General features: G+C 42.9%; 1 protein-coding gene across 1 annotated transcript in view; it reads left to right on the forward strand.

The window, feature by feature from the left end:
* Positions 1-4,115: 4,115 nt before the first annotated feature.
* plcl5 (phospholipase C like 5) overlaps positions 4,116-21,589 on the forward strand; it is a 61,504-nt gene continuing 44,030 nt past the window's right edge. Inside the window, exon 1 of the mRNA XM_054760212.1 lies at positions 4,116-4,818. Coding sequence (XP_054616187.1) covers positions 4,531-4,818 — 288 coding nt within the window. The 5' untranslated portion in view covers positions 4,116-4,530. The remainder of the gene's footprint in view (positions 4,819-21,589) is intronic.

A 21,589-nucleotide genomic window follows, 5' to 3' on the forward strand; every position in this document is an offset into this window, starting at 1 on the left:
AAGTTGAATTTTCCAGTGTGTGTGTGTGTCGTAATCAACAACGCTTTTAAATCACACACGTAACAGCAACTCACGTCCTCCCTTAGCTGTATTGCATTGATTAAACTTCATACGTTCTTTAAATGTATCATACGTTCAAGCTGCCAAATCAGCATGTTTTCCCCCCTTGGTAACAAAACAGAATGCTTCATTTGTTGCATAACAACACACAAACATCATGAAACATTAATTCAGCTTCCTGCGTGCTTTTTCGCTTGATTAACCTGCGGTCGTGCCTCACAACGCAGCGCAACGCAGTGACGGCAATGACGATGACGGTTACGATCACGTGGACAAAGACATACCTCAGGAAGACACACCCCCAGCCGCAGAGGACAACTTCCTCTATCTTGCACACACACTGGCCACAAGATTAGGTACACCACCACGCTGTCGGAGACGTATTTCCAAAGCATTTCTCCCGTAAATGAATGCATCTGTTCCTGGGTCAAACTATAGCTTCTATTAGCTGCACAGGCCGATTCTTTGAAGTGTAAAAAGAAGTTAACCACTGCAAATTGGTGCTTATCTTGTTATATATTTTTATTATTATTATTGATGTTGTACTGAGCAGCCAGGACAGAGACACGTTCATTGCTAAGCTGCTTCTATGGTTGTCGTCGCACTTTCCACCTTGTTTGTCATCGCTGGTGCTTTTCTGTGTTGTGGTGATGTAACAAAAAAAAGGCTGAGTGCTTCTGTCATACAGAGGATCTTTGGCTACCTTTTTTTCCAGTAGGTGGTGAAAAACAATAGAGCTCTCCAGTCACATAGAGGATCTTTGACTAATGTTTTTGTTTGTTTGTTTGTAGTAGCTGGTTAAAACAGCAGAGTGCTCCTGTCAGAGAGAGAATCTTTGACTTGCATTTCTGCAATAAGTGCTTAAAAACAGTCGAGCGCTCCTATGAGTGATAGGATCTTTGACTATCATTTTTTTAAAGTACGTCCTCAAAAACAGCCGAGCGCTCCTATGAGAGAGAGAGCACCTCTGACTAGAAATGTTTTGGAATAAATTCTTAAAAATGGCAGAATGCGACTGTCATATCGGGGATCTTTGGCGAGCATTATGGCAGTAGGTTTTTAAAAACAGCAGTGCGCTCCTGTCAGAGAGAGAATCTTTGACTTGCATTTCTGCAATAAGTGCTTAAAAACAGTCGAGCGCTCCTATGAGTGATAGGATCTTTGACTATCATTTTTTTAAAGTAGGTCCTTAAAAACAGCAGAGTGCTTTTGTCATGTTTTTTTCAGTAGGTCTTTAAAAGCAGTGCTCCTGTCATATAGAGGATCTCTGACTAGAGGGTTTTTTTGTTTGTTTGCAGTAGGTCATTAAAAACAGCAGCGATATAGAGGATCTTTACATTTCTAGATATTTGTGTGACTTTGAAGGTGTGCTTCTCCGGAAACAAGTGGTCATATTTCAAAGCTATAATAATCAACACCAGTAATATTATCACATTTGCTAGGCAGCCGTGGTTAGACGACATCAACGCCGTGTTTGTGCCCTTTGACCCCCGCCCCAGCTGCATCCAGGTGTTGTGACATTTCAGCTAGCATGTTTCATTCCGCCACCCCCCCCCTCGCTCCTCTCCTTTGGCTGCCAGCTGGGATTAGGGGAAGTGATCAATAGGCGCCTGTCATCAATAGCATCCACGCTGGCTGGCTCCAGCAGCAGGAGCAGGAACAGGAGGGGGAGGGGCCATGAGAGCCCTGAAGCTACCGTGGCAGAGATGAAACATCCTGACACGGAAAACTTTGTGTTTCTGCTTTCTGTCTTTTAACTGCTGGCCAGCACCAGGATGAGCAGAAACATTGGAAGGAAACACCTTCTCTCGTTACGTTCTTATCATCCATAATATTCTTAACAGTGATTATTATTGTTATTATTATTAGGGTGCTTTGGGAACTTTGACCCATTACTGCTGGTATCCCGCCTGTAGAGGGCGCACATCTGACGCACATATCCTAACTTACAATTGGCCCATATCTACAACCGCACGCGTCAGTAGCGCCCCCTGGTGAGTTGTGATTCTTTAATGTCATTATTCTGCCCACTAAATTGCATTTCGGGGACTTTAACATTCTCGAAAACTCACCAAATGTTAGCGGTAGCTCCATGGCCACAAACCTCCCAAAGCCTTGTTTAATAGCTCCCCCCTGGCGAGTTATAATTCTTTGCTAGTATTATTAATCCGGCAGCTACAATAAATATACACAAACGCTAACATCAGTTTGGCTAGCATGCGTGTCCTAGTGAACATTGCTGGCTACAAACCCCTAAAACTTGCTCTCAGAATTATAGAGTCATAATTCTTTACTATTATTATTAATCCAAATTGCTTTTGGGGGGCTTTAACATACTTGAAAACAAAAGCTAGCATGTGTATCCTGGTGAATATGTCAGTATTTTCAGGCCACAACCCCCCAAAATATGCTCGATTGCGCCCCGAAGTATGCACTTTCAATATGAGGTAAAGTGAGTCGGCCATTTTGGCTCCAACATGCCGTTTTTCTTGGTTTTGGGCCATTTGCAGGTACTATTCTTATTACATTGAAGGGATATTTTGCTACATTAAAGTGAGCCAGGCTTTTAAAATCAGCACTTTTGCTAAATAATTTCTGATTATACAAAATGCATGAGCAAGGCAGACCTGGAAGGACGGAAGGCGGTGGAGGAACCTCTCCAATGTCTGTGTCTTTCTGTCTCATCGCATCACATCGTCCTCTTGTGTCTTTTCATTTTAGTGCGCTCCGGTGTTGCAACACGAGAGCTAGCGGATGTTGTGTTGTTTTCTCACACATGGAGCCACTTAGCATCGCCAGGGAAGGTCTCGCCTCTTGGGAAAACCTTTGAAAAGTGACCTTTAACCCCCTCCCAAACACACCCACTTGCCCAACCCCTCCTCCAGGCAGATAGCAGCGACCTCTGACACGTAATTATTCGTAGTAATAATGAGAATGATAAGTCATGAGGGCGTTTCCTTGATATGTGCAAGCAAAATGATCACGATCATGCAGCGATTCTAGCTGATGTCACACAACAATGGCGGCAACCGTGGTTACCCTTGATGTTTTTTGTTTGTTTGACCTGGCGGGCGAGGATTGAATAAGCTCTGCTTCTTCCCACTCCTTTTGAACATGTGGAAATGCGATATGTGATGTATACTGAAGTGAAATTAAATGTTCAAATACATCAAATCAAATCAAGACCTCTTTAAGTGGGATATTCCCAGCCGTCTCGAACGCAGCATTTCCGCAAGGTCAAATTTGGTCCAGAAAAACGATCGTTGGACCATGTGCATTCGAGTTCATCCATAACGGCGTATGATGGGCTTCTTCTGCACCAAACTCATCCAAGCATGCTTTTTTGACCTTGCTTTGTGCACTGGGGTGACATTTGGTCAAAACATGCACCCCTACAGTGTTGCCTGTGCTGTTGTTTGTCTGCCAAATACAAAACATGGCGGCGCCGTTGTTAAACATCGTAGGTCGGATTGACTTGAAATTTCTCTACAAATCACCTGACAAGCACATGTGTGGATCATCTGAGCCAGATTGCTTGAAAAACCTGGTCCCATCAAGCAAAACGTGGGCGTGGGCTTTTGAGTGAGTCCCACTCATGGGTGGGCGGTACTGTACTGCAAATGTTGGTATCACTCCGATACCAAGTAAAATTGTCAATACTGATACTTCATGCTTGAAATTTTTTTTTTTTTTTTTATTGTCAGAAATGGTTATTGTCAGAATAAAACACAGGACAGATATTTTAGACAAACAAAAAATCGACTTATTTGGGAATAATATAACATTATGTAAATGCAACAATATTAGGTAGTTTGTTCCCTTCTGTTACATACATTTTTTTTTTACGTCAACAGTAAAAAAAATAAGTAAACAAAAGCAAAAAACACTAGTGGCTCTCCAAAGCCCCCCTGTGTCGCCTGATAAAGGCAACGGAAAAATATTGATCTTATCAAGCAGTATCACGCATATACTGATACGACATTGGTATCAATGTTTGGATAGACCCTCCCACCACTCACGTTGAGTTAAGTTACTTTAAATCCTGTTTCAATGTACTGCAGCTGGTTCACTTTATGCTTGCTTCTTAAACGTGTAAAGGGGTACGGTGCGCGCGCACGCAGGGCTCTAGCGTGACCGTGCACGCTCTCACCGTGTCCCCGTCGCGCTCGTGCTCGCGCAGTCTTGAATTTGTCCCGCGGATGCACGCCAAAGACAAGAAGACAGCCCAACCAACAGAAGTGGACCAGTAGTCCCGTCTCTTCGGAACCACGCCAGCGAGGACAGCAGGACGCGGAGACCAAAGTGGGGAGGACAGAACGGTTCGGAACCTCCGGACCTCTTCCGAGTCGAGGGCTTGTAGGCGGAAAGGAGAGTGGGGGGACACCGGCTCCGTGTTCCGGGGCACCAAGAAGTCCGAACCGTCTTTCTGGATGAAAAACAACATGCTGTGACACCGCGGAGCTGCGAACCATGGCGGGGCTCCACGCTTCTTCGGATCCGTCGGGACATTTTTTGGACTTGAGCCGGCCGACCGCCGCCGCCATGGCCGCGGGGCTCGGCGGGGACACGGCAGCGCTGCCTCCGGCCGGCACGCGCCCCTACCTGGAGGTGTCCGCCGGCGCTGCCCGGGGCTACGAGGGAGTTTACAGCAATGGGCGCTACCGGGAGCACAGCAGCCCGACGGTGGGCGCTGGCAGCCGGGATCCGTCCGCGGAGAGGAGCCAGGGAGGAGCGAACACACCTTGCGGCATCATGAAGGTTGGTTGTGGTCTCAAGGTGACACCTAGCAAGGAGCTTATTAATGTGTGTGTATTCACCTCCATCCTTAGCTCACCGTCCCGAATCTACTTGGAGTAAATCTGTTTACAAGTTGGAAATAATGAGTGAATAAATGTGTAGACATGAAACAAACTTCATGCTGGTGCTGCATATGCAACATTTATGACGGCTATTGCATCATTAATGACAGAAGCTTAAAGAAAAGCCTTTAATGATTCACCTCATTAAGGGAGAATTGAGTTTTTCTTGCACCAACTATGTAGTATTTCCATTATAGACTGAATAGTCTTATTTGAAAGTTTAGCATCATAAATCTTATGTACTTATTCATTAGTAGATAATAGCAGTGCATTTATGTACACGCAGTACTGTGCAAAAGTCATGGGCTACCCCTAGTGTTGTTTTAACCAGAGTAGCGATTTAAGCATTGTATTTGGAGGCACAAATGTCTACTCCTGACCCCAACTCTTGTTTCTGGTACTGCTCATTTTCAGTGGATACTGCATTGTGAGTATAGCGCACAGTTGGAGTCCATTTCTGACCAATAAGATACTGTTCGGACCTTTTCCAAAGATTCAAAAGTAGGGGTGCCACGAGACACTTAAGTTCACAAGACAATACGACACACGGAAATTGGGTCTATGAGAATGAGGCGAGATGAGAAAACCCCACCAAGACAAAGAGAATGTATGACTGACAAAAGGTCTCGCTCCGTTCATGCTGTTGTTCTGTGGAACAAGCATGCACAGAATGAACTCTGCCTGTTCGGAAGCAAACAGTCACGCATGTACATGGCAATATATTGAGGCCGACAAAATGATCCGGCTCATTTTCATTTGTTGTGTGATGAATTAATGAATATATTGTTGTCACAGGCCGAGTGCCCACGAGTTTTTTTTCCGAACGAGAAATCTTGTCACGTTTTAATCCTGCCAGATCTTGTGACAGGAGATCTTGTGACACCTGCATATTCAAAAGGGTAAACGTCGGTTCCTAAAACAGATAAAAGTACACAAACAATAATGTTCTTTTACTCACTGTGGAGGCCTGTTTTTAGGGGGCGTTCACACTGTAAGCCCAGAAGCACGTTGCTCACTGTGGCTCGGTGAAGTCATCAGAAAAAATGTCTCCTTGCAGCACATCTCCGGGAACGTTTTTGACGCCTTTTAAATAATTGATTTTCTCTTTGTTATAGCTCTGCTGGTAAAATGTCAGCTGATAAAAAAAATAAAATCTGCCATAGAAAGGAAAGTACTGCGAGTGTATGTGACCCGGAGGGTGTCCTTCTGTTTTGGGTGCGTGAGGTCGTTGGACAATGTGCTCGTCCAGTCGAGGCGTAACTTTCTGCGTATGATTACCTGAGTGTTATTTGGTATGCTGACACAAATAAAAGCGTGAACAATAGGAAACCGCACTGAAGTGCACACCAGGTATCTTTTTAAATTTTTTTTTATTTTACCGGATGTCAAGTGTGAGCACACCCCCTTAGTTAGATCGGGCCTCATCCAGCAGCACCTGACGCTCTTTGATTGCCCCATAAATTGGCTTCCCGTGGTGATGACGCTCGCTTCCTCCAACAAACATGTTTGAGCAAAGACCTCAGCTTGAACAATGTTCTGCTACTCCTTGAATGTCGTCAGCCAACTCACCGGAATCCAAATGTAGCTGCGCTTCAATCGCTTCCATCCCGAGGCCTCGTCTTCTATTTGCCGTGAAAACATTTGATCTTTCTTTAAAACCATCTGTGGATCAGTGCGCCTTCATTTTGAAAGTGTGATATGGGCGCAATTAATTCTAGCTCCCAGATGCAGGGGTGAAGGATCTGCAAGATTCTTTATTTGAATCCTTAATTTGTAATTTTTTATGAGCCTTAAAAGCAATTAAATTCATCAAATTCATCGTAGCCAGATTTAATACATGTAATACTTGTTTTTAGTGATGAAAAAATGCAGTTTGGATGGAGAGGAAAGGCCAAAACCCATAGAAAAATGTCAGTTTTTCCAAAGAATTGTGTTTGTGTGGACATGTTTACAATGTGGTTAACATTATAGGCTAATGCTTGAGTTGAACTGCAAAAATCACATTTTTGCCAGCTGGATTTACACCACATATGGAAGTGTTTCAGAATCCATTCACATCCCAGTTATTTGGATGCTCTGATCTCTTCAATATCACGGTATTTCCCATGCATTGATTATTTGTGGTGACGCGCTACCTGTTTGCCCTCGCTCATTATAATGGAAGAGCATTATGTGAACATTCACATTATAATGTGAATGTAGCTTGTTGGTACAACTCTGTACAGTAGGTGGCGTCTGCTTCTTAACACACCTCATACGCACATGGTCTGCCAGAGAATAAGAAGACGGAGCAGGAGGGATCAGTCTGGCCAACATAGTGACTTTTGTCTCTATATTAAGCCGGTAATCTAGATGCTCTTCTTTAAAAAATGTCTAGCGTGTCAAGTGAAGAGACGGAAGAAAGTTAATTTGTTGTTCTAAACATCTTTGTTTTGCCTTCCATGTTTTGTACTCGCTTGTTGTCTCCCACAGCGTTCTTCCTCTCTTGTCTCTCACAGCGTCCGTTGCAATTACATGCAAATGCATCATGGCTAAATCATGCAAATTTGGCATTACGTCATTGCCAGCCCTCCAGGGGATGTGGTAAACACTGTATCGGCACTGTTTCTGTCACTTTTTTTTGTCAACTTTTTACGTGATAACATTGCTAATGAGGAGCAACAACTTCCCAACAAATGTGATTCACTGCAGTGTAAACAAAGCACCCTTCTCTAATCTGGTGCCAAATTTCCGATGTAGTTCTCCGCCACTGCACACTGCAACTGCAACAACAGCCATTGTTTTTAAAAAGCCCTTATATTGTATTGGACTATTGTGAGATTGGGCTTTGCAGTGTCCAGGTGGTTTTGTCAAAATACCACAAAACTGTACACAGTTGAAGGTTCTTCATCTCGAGCATCCATCCAACTTTCTCTTTCTTGTGGAGAGTCTGCGGCGTGGGCTGTGATGCAGCCTTGTTACGTAATGCAAACAGTGGACAGCTGCAAGAGCGACTCCAGCCTGGCTGCAGGCAGGCGCCTGACAGCTAGCCTGTCTAGCACGTGAACAAACTACTAATTTCGTGATGACAACGTCGCAAAAAACATCAGCCTATGTCCTATTTTCCCCCCTCTTCCTTCCTTCCTTCCTTCTTTTCTTTCTTTCTTCCTTCCTTCCGTTCTTCCTTGTGGCTTATGGTTAAAGCCAGAGATCCAGCAGCTGAAAGCTGTAATCCAAAGTGAGATGGAAGGAGTGATGCAATTCACAGTGTCTGTCCATTAGGAATACAAGATCAATAAAGATCTCACGGTTATCGTCTTTCTCATTTGAGGTTGCATCTCCCATCCTGCTCCTCTCGTGACCTCATTTAATGGGTAGGAGAAGAAAATGTGCACACTCGCCTTATGATGCTGAGTAGGGGACTGATGGAGACAATTGGGTCAAAAGGACATGTCGATTCTTGATGGATTGTTTTTAGGAATATATAAAGACGCCCAGTTTCCTTTTCTGACCCTCTATTCCAGGGGTGTCCAAACTTTCTCCACCTACACTCCTTCTCAAAAGAACTCAACACATTCATGTCTGAACCGCTGAAAATGCGCAAATTGGGTCCAATGAGCCATTTTCTGTCCCAGGTGTCATGTGACTCGTTAGTGTTACAAGGTGTGTTACTCAGGTGTGAATGGGGGTCGTATGTGTTAAATTTGGTGTTATCGCTTCTCATACTGGTCCCTGGAATTTCAACCTGGCACTTCATGGCAAAGAACTCTCTGGGGATGTGAAAAAAAGGAATTGTTGCTTTACGTAAAGGTTGCCAATACCCTGAAACTGAACTGCAGCACGGCGGCCAAGATCAAACAGCACTTTAACAGACAGGTTCCACTTGCAATGGCTGACCAAAGAAGATGAGTGCACATGCTCAGCCTCATATCCAGAGGTTGTGCTTGTAAAATAGATGTATGAGTGCTGCCAGCATTGCTGGGGGGCATCAGTCGGTCAGTGCTCAGACCATACGCCGTACACTGCATTAAATCGATCTGCATGCGGTCCTCTCCGAACGAAGCCTCTTCTAAAGATGGTGGAAAGAAAGCCTGCAAGCAGTTTGCTGAAGACAATCAAACGAAGGACATGGATTACTGGAACCATGTCCTGTAATCTGATGTGACCAAGATAAACGTATTTGGTTCAGATAGTATCACGCGTGTGTGGCGGTAACCAGGTGGGGAGCACAAAGACAAGTGTGTCATGTCTGCAGTCCAGTATGGTGCTGTGAGTGTCATGGTGTGGGGCTGCATGAGTGCTGACGGCACTCTGGAGCTACAGTTCATTTTGCCAACATGTTCTGTGACATACTAAAGCAGAGCATGATCCTTTTCTTTGGGATACTGGGTAGCAGGGCGGTATTCCAGCATTAAAAACAACCACAAACACACCTCCACTTCCTTGCTAAAGAAGCTTAGGGTAAAGGTGATGGACCTAAACCCTAATGAGCATCTGTGGGGGCATCCTCAAACAGAAGGTGGAGGAGTACAAGTCTGCAACATACACCACGGAAGAGTGAAAGAGGATTCCAGAGGCAACCTGTGACGCTTTAGAGATTTTAACAAATTTAAACTTCTTAAAAGATCTGTCTTCACTTTTGGAGGTATCGGATTCAATGTGCTGTGGATTGATAAGACATCTCATCTCGACTTGACCTTCCTCTCGTGGCTAATTGTCAGGACTCGACATGCCAGTGTCCTTGTGGCTAAACTTAGCCCGCGTCATGGGATTTTCAAACCCTGCCTTCGTAATCCTTCCTCTTCTTTTATTCCCTGAGAGGATAACCAACACTAATTACTCAGGTGTCAAATTGTGGCCTGCACAAAGAAAGATTCAATCAGACACCACCAGGGTACTCTGGTTTGAATGATGCTTGTGGGGCAACGGTGATGGCGGACAGTGATGAGCACACTGGTTTGATTCGGATCTGCCTTCAAGTGTCCCAGGACAGCTTTATGAGGGATGATTCTTGTTCCTCTCCAGATTTATCTGCTCAGATGTTTGAAGGGACAGGCTCAACAAGGCTGTGATGGATGAAAATGACAATCTGCCGCTCCACCTGGCTTTGTGCCGACTTGTTTTTGTTGTTGCTTTTTTTTTACTGCCTTCAGAACATACGGTGCTTATTTTCAGTGGGCACTTTTCTTCTTCTTGTTTTTTAATGTGCAGGGAGACTGCAGGGGAATGTAACTGTACATTAAAGTCAACGATGCATGACTGGAGATGAAACAACATGCCACTATCAAACCGGTGTAGCAAGATTGAAAGATGCCAGGTGATCAAATTAAAAGCACAGCGTGCGTCTTCTTTTAATGTTAGATTGCAGAAAGTACAAATATGTGTTTTTTTCCTAATTAATAAAAATATACTTAATCTAATCTCTCTGTGGAAATTATAGTCCATTTCTCTCAACAATTAAACATTTTTTGTTAAAATTAGATTTTAGTTTTTTGTTTTTATTTTTTTACTCCATTCTGTAAAAAAAAAAAACCCAGATATTTAGTTTCTTACCCACCCACCCACAAAATATAGAAAATTGTATAATACTAACGTTTGTGGATTAACATTAGTTATTAAAATTGAACATGTACTTCCTGCTGCCTGTAACTAGTGCCTGAATTACGCAATAAGCAAAAAAGTCATGCCTCCAATACTTGACAGATTTTTTGACTCATTAATCTGTAAAGTATATAAAATCACACACATCAGGCTGCCATTGTCTCCATGTCCTCTCGTGCTCCAGTCTTGTCCAATGCAGCTTTTCCAGTGATGGAGATGAAAAAGGAGAGCTCACGAAGCAACGATTAGGAGCAGGCTTAAAAGCGTGATGGATGAGCATAGACGGGCCGTGTATGTGTGTGGTCACTTGCACTTTCAGTCACGGCGGCCTGCAGGAAGAGACGGTGGCGAATGTCAATGCCCGATGCAGCAGCAGCAGCAGCAGCAGCAGCAGCAGCAGCAGCCTTTCCGCACGAGGACAAAACGGCATGGAAGGAAGTCGTGGACGAAGCCCTTCGGGATGCCGGAGTCCTTCACAGCTACTCCCTGAGGGAATGGAATAAAAATGATGTGATCTATTAATGGGCCGAGAATTTTATAGGAAGGAAGGAAGCCATGCGCGGCGTATTTGTTTGGATTTACATCACGCCCGGTTAAAACCGCGTTCCGGTGCATTGAAGAACAAAAGCAGAGCCGTGAAAGAAGACTCAAGCTTCATTGCTCCCAGCATAGAAACACAAGTGTCAAAGTGTGTAGTATTTTCTCTATTTTTATCTCAAACTAGCTTCAAGAATAAACTGTAATTCCTTTCGAGTATCATATGAATGCAACTCACTTTGTGTATATTTGCTAAAACGTCAAAGTTGTTTTAATCGCAGTTCCCTTAGAAAATGCAGATGACGGTTGAGAGATGCTTTTGCAGAAGAAACAAATGATAATACATCACAGTATATCATAGAGTTCCCCATTTACTGCGCAAGTTTGCCCTCAGTGGCTGTGCAAACGATAGTCGATTACATAACGGAGTCGTGTCACTGTTTTGTGGACGGATGCAGATGCAGCATGACATGATGACATAATAGTCGAATTTGCAAAAAGTGAGTAAAAACATGAAAAGCAAATTAATTGCTTAGAAATAAAAATGAACTTTCTTTTGTTGCATCTTTTTTTTTTTTAATGTGGCTAACAAAACAGCACTCATGTACATTTCCAAGTCTCCAACAGGCACATCACTAGTCGCTTTGTCGCTTGTTGCTTTTTTCAAAACGAGTATATAGAGGGGTCTGATTACACGTTAAATACAGGATAGCTCCGTCCTCTCATCCTGTGGAAGACCAGGTGCGTTTAATGTGTTTAGGGGCAAGGGCGAACAGGTAGCGCCAAATTTATTTGTGACCGCCACAAATAAATGAATGTGTGGGGAAATACTGGTCTTAATCTTTATTTTCATTGTTTTATGTTCTGGTAAAAGATGAAATGAAATCCAATAGTTTAAGGCTTTTAAGTGTGAAAGTGTGACCGAACTCCAAGAAAATTATTTTTCCAAAAACATAGTTGAAAGAAATGAGATTTTTTGGCCATGCAAGGGCATCAGGGTTGCTTTACTGATTTGTATTTATTTATTTCTCTAATCTTGTGTGTGAAAATCCAATATTTTGAAGTACCTTAAGTGTTTAAGTCAGCTCACACTGTTCTAAAAGAGACATATATTTTGTCCTTCAAATTAATTCGCATCCACTGAAAAATGGCAACAGCTAGAGAAGACATTTCCCTTCGAAATTGCATCTGAATCCGGACAGAATCTTTTCGTTAAGTCAAAATGACTTAAAAGAACAAATGACATGGAAGCGATTTGATCCTAAAACAACGCATTTAGGCAATGCCGGGGCATCAGTTTGGCTTCATTGCTCTTTTTCCTCTATTATCATGCGTGACAGTTAAGTTAGCTAAACTGTTCTGTAATAGACACGTTTTCTTCTTCAAATTAATCCAAATCCACCGATAGAGAATGGATTTCCCTTAGAAACTGTGTGTGAGACCTCAAATTTAGCGGGAAGAGATGACATCCAAGTGTTTGGACCTTCAGACAATGCCTTTAGGCAATGCCTGGGCATCAGTGTGTCTCACGTTGTTGCTTTTTTTTTTTGGTCAACTTGTGTAGAAAATCACATTTTTTCATATCAATTCAAATCAATCGAAAAATGCTGGCAGCAACTTGGAATTGGCTTTTTCAAAATGCTGCAGAAAACGCACTGCTTTTCGGCACCGCCAGTGCATATGTGTAGTTTCATTGCATTTTTGTCCATGATGAACTTGCAGGTCCCTGGCCCCAATATTTCAGAACAGATTAGGGTTCCAGGAAGGTAAAAGCATTAGAACTAAGTCTTGCTACTGCTTTTATGCACAATTACTGTAGGAGCAGCAGATGAATATTAAAAGTATTTCTTGTTACATAGAACAGCTTGCCACACTGCCTTTGTACTTGTCTTCTATTTGAACCGTTGGCGAGAGCACTGGCTCCATCAATAAAATAAGAAATGACAACATTCATTTGCTGCATGTTTGACTTAATTGTTTTTGTTTTAGTGTGCCAAAGGGGTCGTCCTAAATTATAAAAGCTTGAGAGAAAAGAAAAGCACCTCATGCCTGGAGTGCCCTTAAAAGGCTGGGATAATTTAAAAGAGTCTTCCTGTGGAAAAAAAAAAAGATCTTCTTTTGTTGAGAATGTGGACTGTGACAGCTTGTGTGTAGCGGATGAGGTTTGCAGGCAGCTGCCCTCCTCTTTTCCCCAACGCTGAATCTTTAATTGTTGCTGAGTAACACACTGTACTGCATCATTTCCACACTTAGCCCTCAGAGTACATCTTTGGTACTGGCTGTGCTGCTTTTAACTTTGGGGCGTCGTGTAAAAATCCACGCAAATCATCATAACTCTACCAGAGCCGGCATCACCAGTCATACGTGCACGGCTACCGTCTGTATATTGTACAAGGCGTCTTCGCGGCTGACGAGCGACACGTGTGTGTACAAACCTTGCCAGCAATTCACAGATGGCGCCATTTGTCTTTTTACCCTGTGTGGTGCAGATGGCCGAAGATGACGAGGAACTCTGGGCTTTAAGGATAGCAGTCTTGGTGCGTATGTAACCCAGTGGTCGTGAAATAGCATCCTTTTGGATTTAGCGATTGACCTCATTTATTTAGATACTCTGAGGCTTGCAGGATTCAACCCTGACATTTTCTTTAAATGTCATTATTAGGCACGTAACAGCATTGCTGTTCCTTAAAGGGAAGGGATAGTTGGGATTTTTTGACATGAAATTGTATGACATCCCCGTCAGCAGTGTACTACATCAACAGTGACTTACCCCCACCAATTGGTCCTGTGAGTCCGGTTCTGGTCGGAGACCTGTGACGAGGAACATGATGTGATGAATACACTAGCATCTTCTTTCGCGATGGAGCTCCGCGGCCATCTTGTTTACGTGGATGTTCCCCAGAGGAAGAAGATGTGAGTGGCTTCATCACATACACAAGAATGCACAGGCGACAGTGCGCAGGGATACGGCGGGAGACAAATATAACGCAGAGCGATTTGTGAGGTCTGATTTTTCTGATGGAGTGGGGAAAAAGTAAGAAGCCAAAAACTTACCACCTCCACACAGAATGGGAGGAGAACTTGTTGCAGTGTTATGGTAATGTTATGTCTCACCTATGTCACATGAGTGCCGCTTAGTGACCAGAATACTACATATGACTTGTTTTTCAGTATTTTTGACTAATAGTAGGCCATAGTCTACCACAAAACAGCGATCATGTATTAATTAATTTTTGAGTGAGGGACTGATGTTTCAACCGCAAAGTGGTGAGGGATGCCTGTACATGTGATGTATTACCTAGCATTTTCATTAGCATCACACCGAATATCTTACGCCAGGCCTTAATTAGTTGCTTTATCAGATGGTGCCTCTAGATAGCTGTAATTACTACACAGCGGAACTCCACACATTCATGGCTCAGCATTCACGACCCGCAAATTTGCACATTTTTCATCAAAACAATAATTTTACATTTTGTATTTATTTCTTCACCCTAAGTGGGTAATAATTTATAAATACACGATAATACAGGTAAAATGTACAGCATACATGTACCACTGTTAAAAAAACCCACCATTTTTACATGTTTATGTCTTTTATGCTTCACTGATGAGGTTTTTTCATCAAGCGTGGAGCTGAATGTGATCAAATGATTACAACGGTCACTAATGTTGACCCGAAGTCGGAGGAGAACGTCAACGTCAAGCTATTTTATGGCCGCGTCGCTTACTAGCGGATTTTTGCCATTGGCTCTACTGTGTACACTTCAGTCCGGTTTACACAAATGCCTAGTACTCGCTGCAGTTTAATACATAAACTGACCAATATTTGAGGAATTACAGCAGTCCCCAATTCATGTCTTTCATTGGCAGCAATACATGTATGTATCACTGTTGCTATGACTTGCAAGCAAAAAAAAAACGGAGTGCTTTCTTTTCTTTTCCCTTTTTTGCGTTTTTTGTTGTCATGGTATTCCTAAATTATATTCGGTTGTGGTTGAAGCCCATAAGGATGATCCATTCGCAAGCTGGTAGCCGCTGGCCGGAACTGAAGTGACCTCATACGGATGCATGAGGTTTCTGCAGAACGTCTCCGCCATGCATGAGGTTTTTTTCCCCTCCCTTTTAGCAGCAGAACTCCCAGTTTAACTGAAGGCAGCCCATCCCAAACGTTTCACAGATGTTGCGACTTCGGTTGTAAAAAAAAGTATTATTCACTCGGTGTATGCATTGTGTGTGTGTGTGTGTGTGTGTGTGTGTGTGTGTGTGTGTGTGTGTGTGTCGCCCCAGGGTGCCTTTGTGCGGCAGGTAGCGTGTGTGGGCATGTCACACAAACATTCCGCTGATGCTCCACTGTGTCTTTGTGATGCCTGATCAGAATTCATCATTGACACATTCCTTCATCCTTTGGCATGCTTTCATTGTGTGCTCAGCATAGCGATGAACTGTATGTTTTGTGTGTGTGCGTGTGATAGAAAGAGAGTGCGTTCATCCATACATGTGTCTAGGTGGGTCTGCAGAAAGGCTTCAGTCAGCCTTGAGAATATATTAGATATGTGTTTGAGCTTTGGAGGATTAGGGAGTGGAGGGAAGAGTGGGGGTGATGCGTTCCAGGCTCATGCTCCACCAGCCTTCAGCTTGTGACTGCAAATCAGTTTTTGTTTATCTTAAAGTATACCATCTGTGTATGAGTGTGTGTGCAGCGGTATTCTGTAGTTCATGGTCTTTGGCTGCTATCAACAATAAGCTCTCCATCTGTCATTAAAAGAAGGGATCTACAGTACCTGCCCCCACCCATGAACATAAAGTTAGCACCCGTCTGTTTCCATCCATCCATTTTCTGTGCACCTTGTCCTCACTCGGGTCGCGGGGGAATGCTGGAGACACCCGCATATATTTGATATTTAATTAATTATTATTTGTTGGATGTGAAGTTATTCATCCTAATGTTTTTCTTTTATTATGTTGTTCTTTGTTGTTTTAGCTGTCACAAGCAAAAGTCTTTATGCTGTTTTCCAAAGACACGCAGGAGAGCAAAGACCACATCCAAGACCCATGCAACAGCAGCGCCATCTCTGATTTAGCTGTGAGGAAAATCAGCAGAAAATTGGACTTTGCACAGAGCCATCTAACCTTTTGGCTTTAGCTAAATCAGGATTTCTGGGGTCATATACCCTTTTAACCTTGTCTTGGATTCTTGAAAATGGCCTTCCTGTTTCTATACATCAGGGGCGTCAAAATCATTTTCAATCAGGGCCACATCGGAGTTATCTTTACCCTCCGAGAGCCTGCCTGTAACTGTGAAACCATGTAAATGTATACTCGCATCATCATATTATTACATGTTAGTTTATTCTGATTTCCATTTTGTATTGTTTTACCTGCATATTTATACTGAAATAAGACGTCAAGTTGCCAATGAATTTTAAATGGGACAACAAAAAATATCAACTTCAATTGCATGCAGTACAAATTTTCGGTCAACATTGACAGAACAAATATATATAGCAAGAAAGATTAAGTGTCTTGGATTTAAAAAAAAAAAATTCACGTTAAAATGAAATAAATTAAAATACATAATAATATAATAAAATAACATAATAAAATGTCTTTTTGACATGCGTTATTTCCAGGCTTTTGTGGGCCACATAAAATGACGTGGCGGGCCAAATATTGAGTTTGACACCCTTGCTATACGTTTACAACACTAATGACTAGTACTGCCAAATTCAATGGATTTAGAATTAAAAGCATCCATTCTAGTGCCAGCGATTCCTCGGCTGCACTCGCGGCGTCAAGGCAAAGCGAGCCTGATAAGTTGAATTGAGATTGCTACTGTTTATTTTTAGTCGTTTTATTTAGTGTTGCGTGACAGCCAACACCACTGGCCTCGATTCTTCCTCCTTACCCAACAGACGTCCTACTACGCCGTGTGACCTCGTCCACTCTTCTTGAATTCCTGATGAAGTCTGATGTTTTCCTTTCTTCCTCACTTGCATGCTATTTAACAGGAAAAAAACAACTGAAGGTACTAAAAATCACAGACACACTTCGTGTGTGATTGACCTTCCCTGCCGCTGCTAATTGGGATCACACATCATGCTTTGGCTTAATTTCAGAGGGGGCAGGAAGAGAGAAAATAGAGCCAACCTAAAACAACAACAGAAGACAACAACAATAATATTGTGGCCTGCTAGTGTTTGAATTGTTCATTTGAATTGATTCATTTAAGAGGGGAAAAAATAGAGCGCAAAAAGAAGACAGACATCACCCGCTCATGCTTGCATTAGCTTAATTTAAGACGGGGCAGACAGGGATAACATACAACATTAATAAAAATTAATAGAAATAAATAACAGAAGACAGCAAGAACATCACCCGCTAGTGCTTGAATTATCTTAATTTGGAAGGGGACAACACAGGACAAATATAACAGAAGACAGCAACAACATGCCAGCTTGTTCTTCAACAAATCACAACAGTTCAACATAAACAACAAAAACATTTAACATGTCATCACAGCAATATTGCAGTGTACAGTGTAAAACCCTTTATTAGGTTTTTGATGCATTCAGAATCATTCGGAAGCCTTATCCATATTTTGGTCTACTGGGGATTTGTGGTGGTTCTGTTCAATCCTGCCCCGGCTGACTCCCAGGGGATCTGTACAGTATGTTCCATTCCAACACATGACCAAGCACCTTCAATGCATTTCCACTCAAGGCCTCCATCAATAAGGGATGTAGCAGTTGACCCCATATTGCAAGCTAATGGCCATACATACATGACAGCCATAACATACACGCCAATTGCACAAGGCCCGGCAGGCAAACACGCTGCCACATTGGCGCCAGGGATCGCAACTCTTGTCGGTACAAAAATCAATACCATGCGGCAATGGGGAGTGGACTGGAAGATGCTTTTGACTGATAGCTGCCTGCCACTTCCTACATCACTTATGCAGTGTTGACTCGGGGAAATTGGATCCTCTCTCTTCTGCTCTCTTCGCTGGCTGGAAAGTGAGTTGGGATACATGATGGATGCTCAGAGAAGAGGGAGAATGAGGACAAACCCCGGCATATGTGAGCACTTCAGTGCGTGCTTGTCGTCGCAATTCACCTCAATAAAATTTCAATCACTCTTTAAAGGGAGCAGGTGTAGTTCTCCGTCCGTCCATTAATATTTGTTTCAACTCTAAGTGGCTTGTCGTGCAGCTATGTGCTCATCTAATGACGGCGGTCCATCCAAAATTTCACAGGCTACCAGGCTAGCATGCTACTTTAGTGTCATCCTTGTTATTGGTTGCACATTTGCAAAAAATATCAACAATTACCAGCTACTGTAAGTTTTAATAGGGTGGTAGAAGGTGGCGGGAGCGCCACTTCCTGTGGGTGATGTATGAAATCGGTTTTATATTCTCGCAAATTCTGTTTGATTTTTTTCCATATTTTTTTACTTTTGAAATTCCATTTTTACCATCCATCCATCTTCTATGCGGTCGTGCCGCTTTCTGGTACGACCAAGCGTATGCTGCTGTTGCTGTTGTGCCTTTCACAGAGATGACTGTCTTCTGACTTCTGATTGGCTTAAATGGTTCTATTGAGCATGTTTTGCTCGTTTGTTGTACTTTCCACTCGATGTTAGTTCTTTTTTCCCGCATGTAGTGGGTGACGGTCTGCCAGTCGCCTTGATGCAAACAATGGCCGTAAGGGTCTCTGGAGGCTGCAGTGTATGTGGCGGGTGTCACTGAGGCTGCACCTGCGGGAGTTCCGTCTGCTATTGGAGGCTTAGTTCCATCGGGTACACAACATCAACAAACATACACAAGCATTCTCCTCGCAGCCACGAGCGATGTAAGCAAATGCAGGCGAATGGCACACCTGTTTCCCACACACTTAAACACACACAGTCACATCTGCAGAGCCTGAGGGGGGCTTTGTGGCGCGCGGCATGCAGTGCCCCTGAATACACTCTGAATACTCATTATTAGCACATGTGACGTCTGCAGGCGTCTCCTTTGTCACCAAAAGGCACCAAGCTATTAATCCACGACTCAACAAGATCAACATGCTTGAAGCACAACGCCAACAACGGACGTGGTTACATAACACGTTGTGAAGTCAGTGTGGCATTGATTGCTGATTTATTGTATCTTGAGTGCAGTACTTGGCTGCAATCAACAGGGGTGCTGTGTGAAAAAACAACACGACTTCAAATGTACATGTAAATGCCTTATTCTGCTTAGCAGCAGAAAACAGGAGTTCAGAACATTCAGAGAGAGAGAGTCTCCCTTCCCAAATACAACAAGAAATGAATTGATGAACTGATTTGCTAATGTTATGGATAATTTTTATCAAATCTTTTGTTTTTGTATTAAAAGACGAAAATAGCTCCTTGAGTGTTATATAAATAAACATGCCAAATATTTGAACAAAACATTGATAAGTCTTCCTCACTTTGGCTCTTTGTTCTCTACGTCGGGATATTTTTGGCTGCGTGTGTGTCTACTGTCTACTCTCACAATCACAGATGTGTCACGTTGTGGAGCGAAAGAGGATGCGCAACTGCATCGCTTGGCTTCAAAAAGCAGAAGCTGAAAAACGGCGTGCATTTGTTCAAACCGTGCACGCTAGTGCATAGGATCTGAGGACGACTATGCTTTGTAATGTGAGGATGCTGCACGAGGATGAGACAATGTGGCAGCTGTACGGTGCCCCACAGCGTAAACAGTGACCCACAGCGGCAAATGAGCTGAAAAACATGAGCTCACTCTCAACAGGGTCACCGCGGGTCTGCTGCGAGCGACTGATGTGGCGGTGTGCGGTGAGGGTGAACCTCGCCTTGCTGGCCTGCATATGCATCATGCTGACTTGGCTTTTTCAAAACGGGAACATGAGCCACACAGGGAGCGAGAGTACACTAACTTAAGATTTGGGTTTAGGAAGAATGAGCTTATATTTCTGGTAAAGATAGTGTAGATTTTTGGTACGATACAGAAGACATCTAATGTATAGGTTTGTTTTGCATTTTGTTCCCTTACTGTAGATGTACCGAAGATGTAACAAACTGTAACTTTAAAACCTAGGTACCTTGGTACCAAAGAACAACTTCCCATCAGTGCTCCACCTGTACCTCTCTGGAAAGGCACCACCATTTGCGACAACCATTCGACCCCCCCCCACACACACCCACACACACACCCACCCACCACCACCACCAGAAGTAAAGCGGGATGAGTCACTTTGCAGTCACACAACTGTCCTTCAAACCACCTCTGCACACACACACACACACACACACATAGACACAGACTGCATGACTGCATGTATGAAGAGCCGCTCACATTGCACTTTAGCTCACATGCACGCTCATCATCTACAACACATTATTTCCCCAGAGTGTAATGTTTTTTTCTTAATTTCCCTTTGGCATCCCATGGTTATTAATTGCTTCATGTGCCAAAATGTAGCCCAAGCATGGATGCTCTATCATAAACCTTATGTGACAATGTAGAAATATATCATTCCTTTACTTTTGTTCTCTCTCATCATCCAATAAGGTTAATGCCTGAGGTGATTTATTCAATTACACTTCAATCTGGAGAATTAATTAAAGCTTCTGGATATGTATATTGGATATTACACACCCACCGGACACTTCATTAAGCACACACATTTAATGAGATCCAATACAATCAAAACAGCCATTGAATGTTGTTAAATTGAAATCAGTAATTGCAGCAGACTCCAGTGCGGCAGACACTGTTCAAGGACTTTTTGCAGACATTCATTGTAATCACAACCTACCAGAGTACAGTAGTGTTATCATTTGAACTCAAACTCAAAACGCTCTTGATGCACAATACAGTTTGCAAAACAAACAAAAAATATACGTAAATACATATAAAAAGGGCTGCATATGGTTAGTCGTCATATGCTAAGACCTGTTACAGTCAATAGTTGTGTGAATGTCAATAAAACAGAAACGGTTTAAGTAATACTTTTACCATCCTAACACACAAGTGTAATAAGAAGTTAACCTCTGTTGATAGGAAAACATAAAAACTTTAAATTTACTGACGAATGACAAAGCCATACGGTGATTTGCAATTTTTAATCTTTAATCTTTGATCTTTTGGAATTCACGTAATATGTCACACAAGCCACCCAATCAAGTCATTACTTTATGCATGTGTTCTTTACTGCACAGCCTTTGGTGCCATGACAAGAATAACAATTCACGAGACGAGACGATACACAAGATTGGGTGTACGAGGACGAGACGAGATATTAACTTTACCTTTAAGAACATTTCAATGAAAAAATAGTAAAAATATATGAGAGTATATTGCAGTGTACTAATATAATTACTACTATGTTGCACTCTGTATGTATGCCCCCGGCCCTGCCTCCACCCACCAAGACAATGAGACCGTATGATTGACAAAAGAGCTCACTCCGTTCATGTCGTTGTTCTATGGAACAAACGTGCCACGGTGCTGAAACCAATGCACAGAGTGAAACCTTTTCCTGCCTGTTTGGAGGCAGGAGACG

The sequence above is a fragment of the Dunckerocampus dactyliophorus genome, chromosome 18 (genome assembly GCF_027744805.1).
Source record: "Dunckerocampus dactyliophorus isolate RoL2022-P2 chromosome 18, RoL_Ddac_1.1, whole genome shotgun sequence".
NCBI lineage: Eukaryota > Metazoa > Chordata > Actinopteri > Syngnathiformes > Syngnathidae > Dunckerocampus > Dunckerocampus dactyliophorus.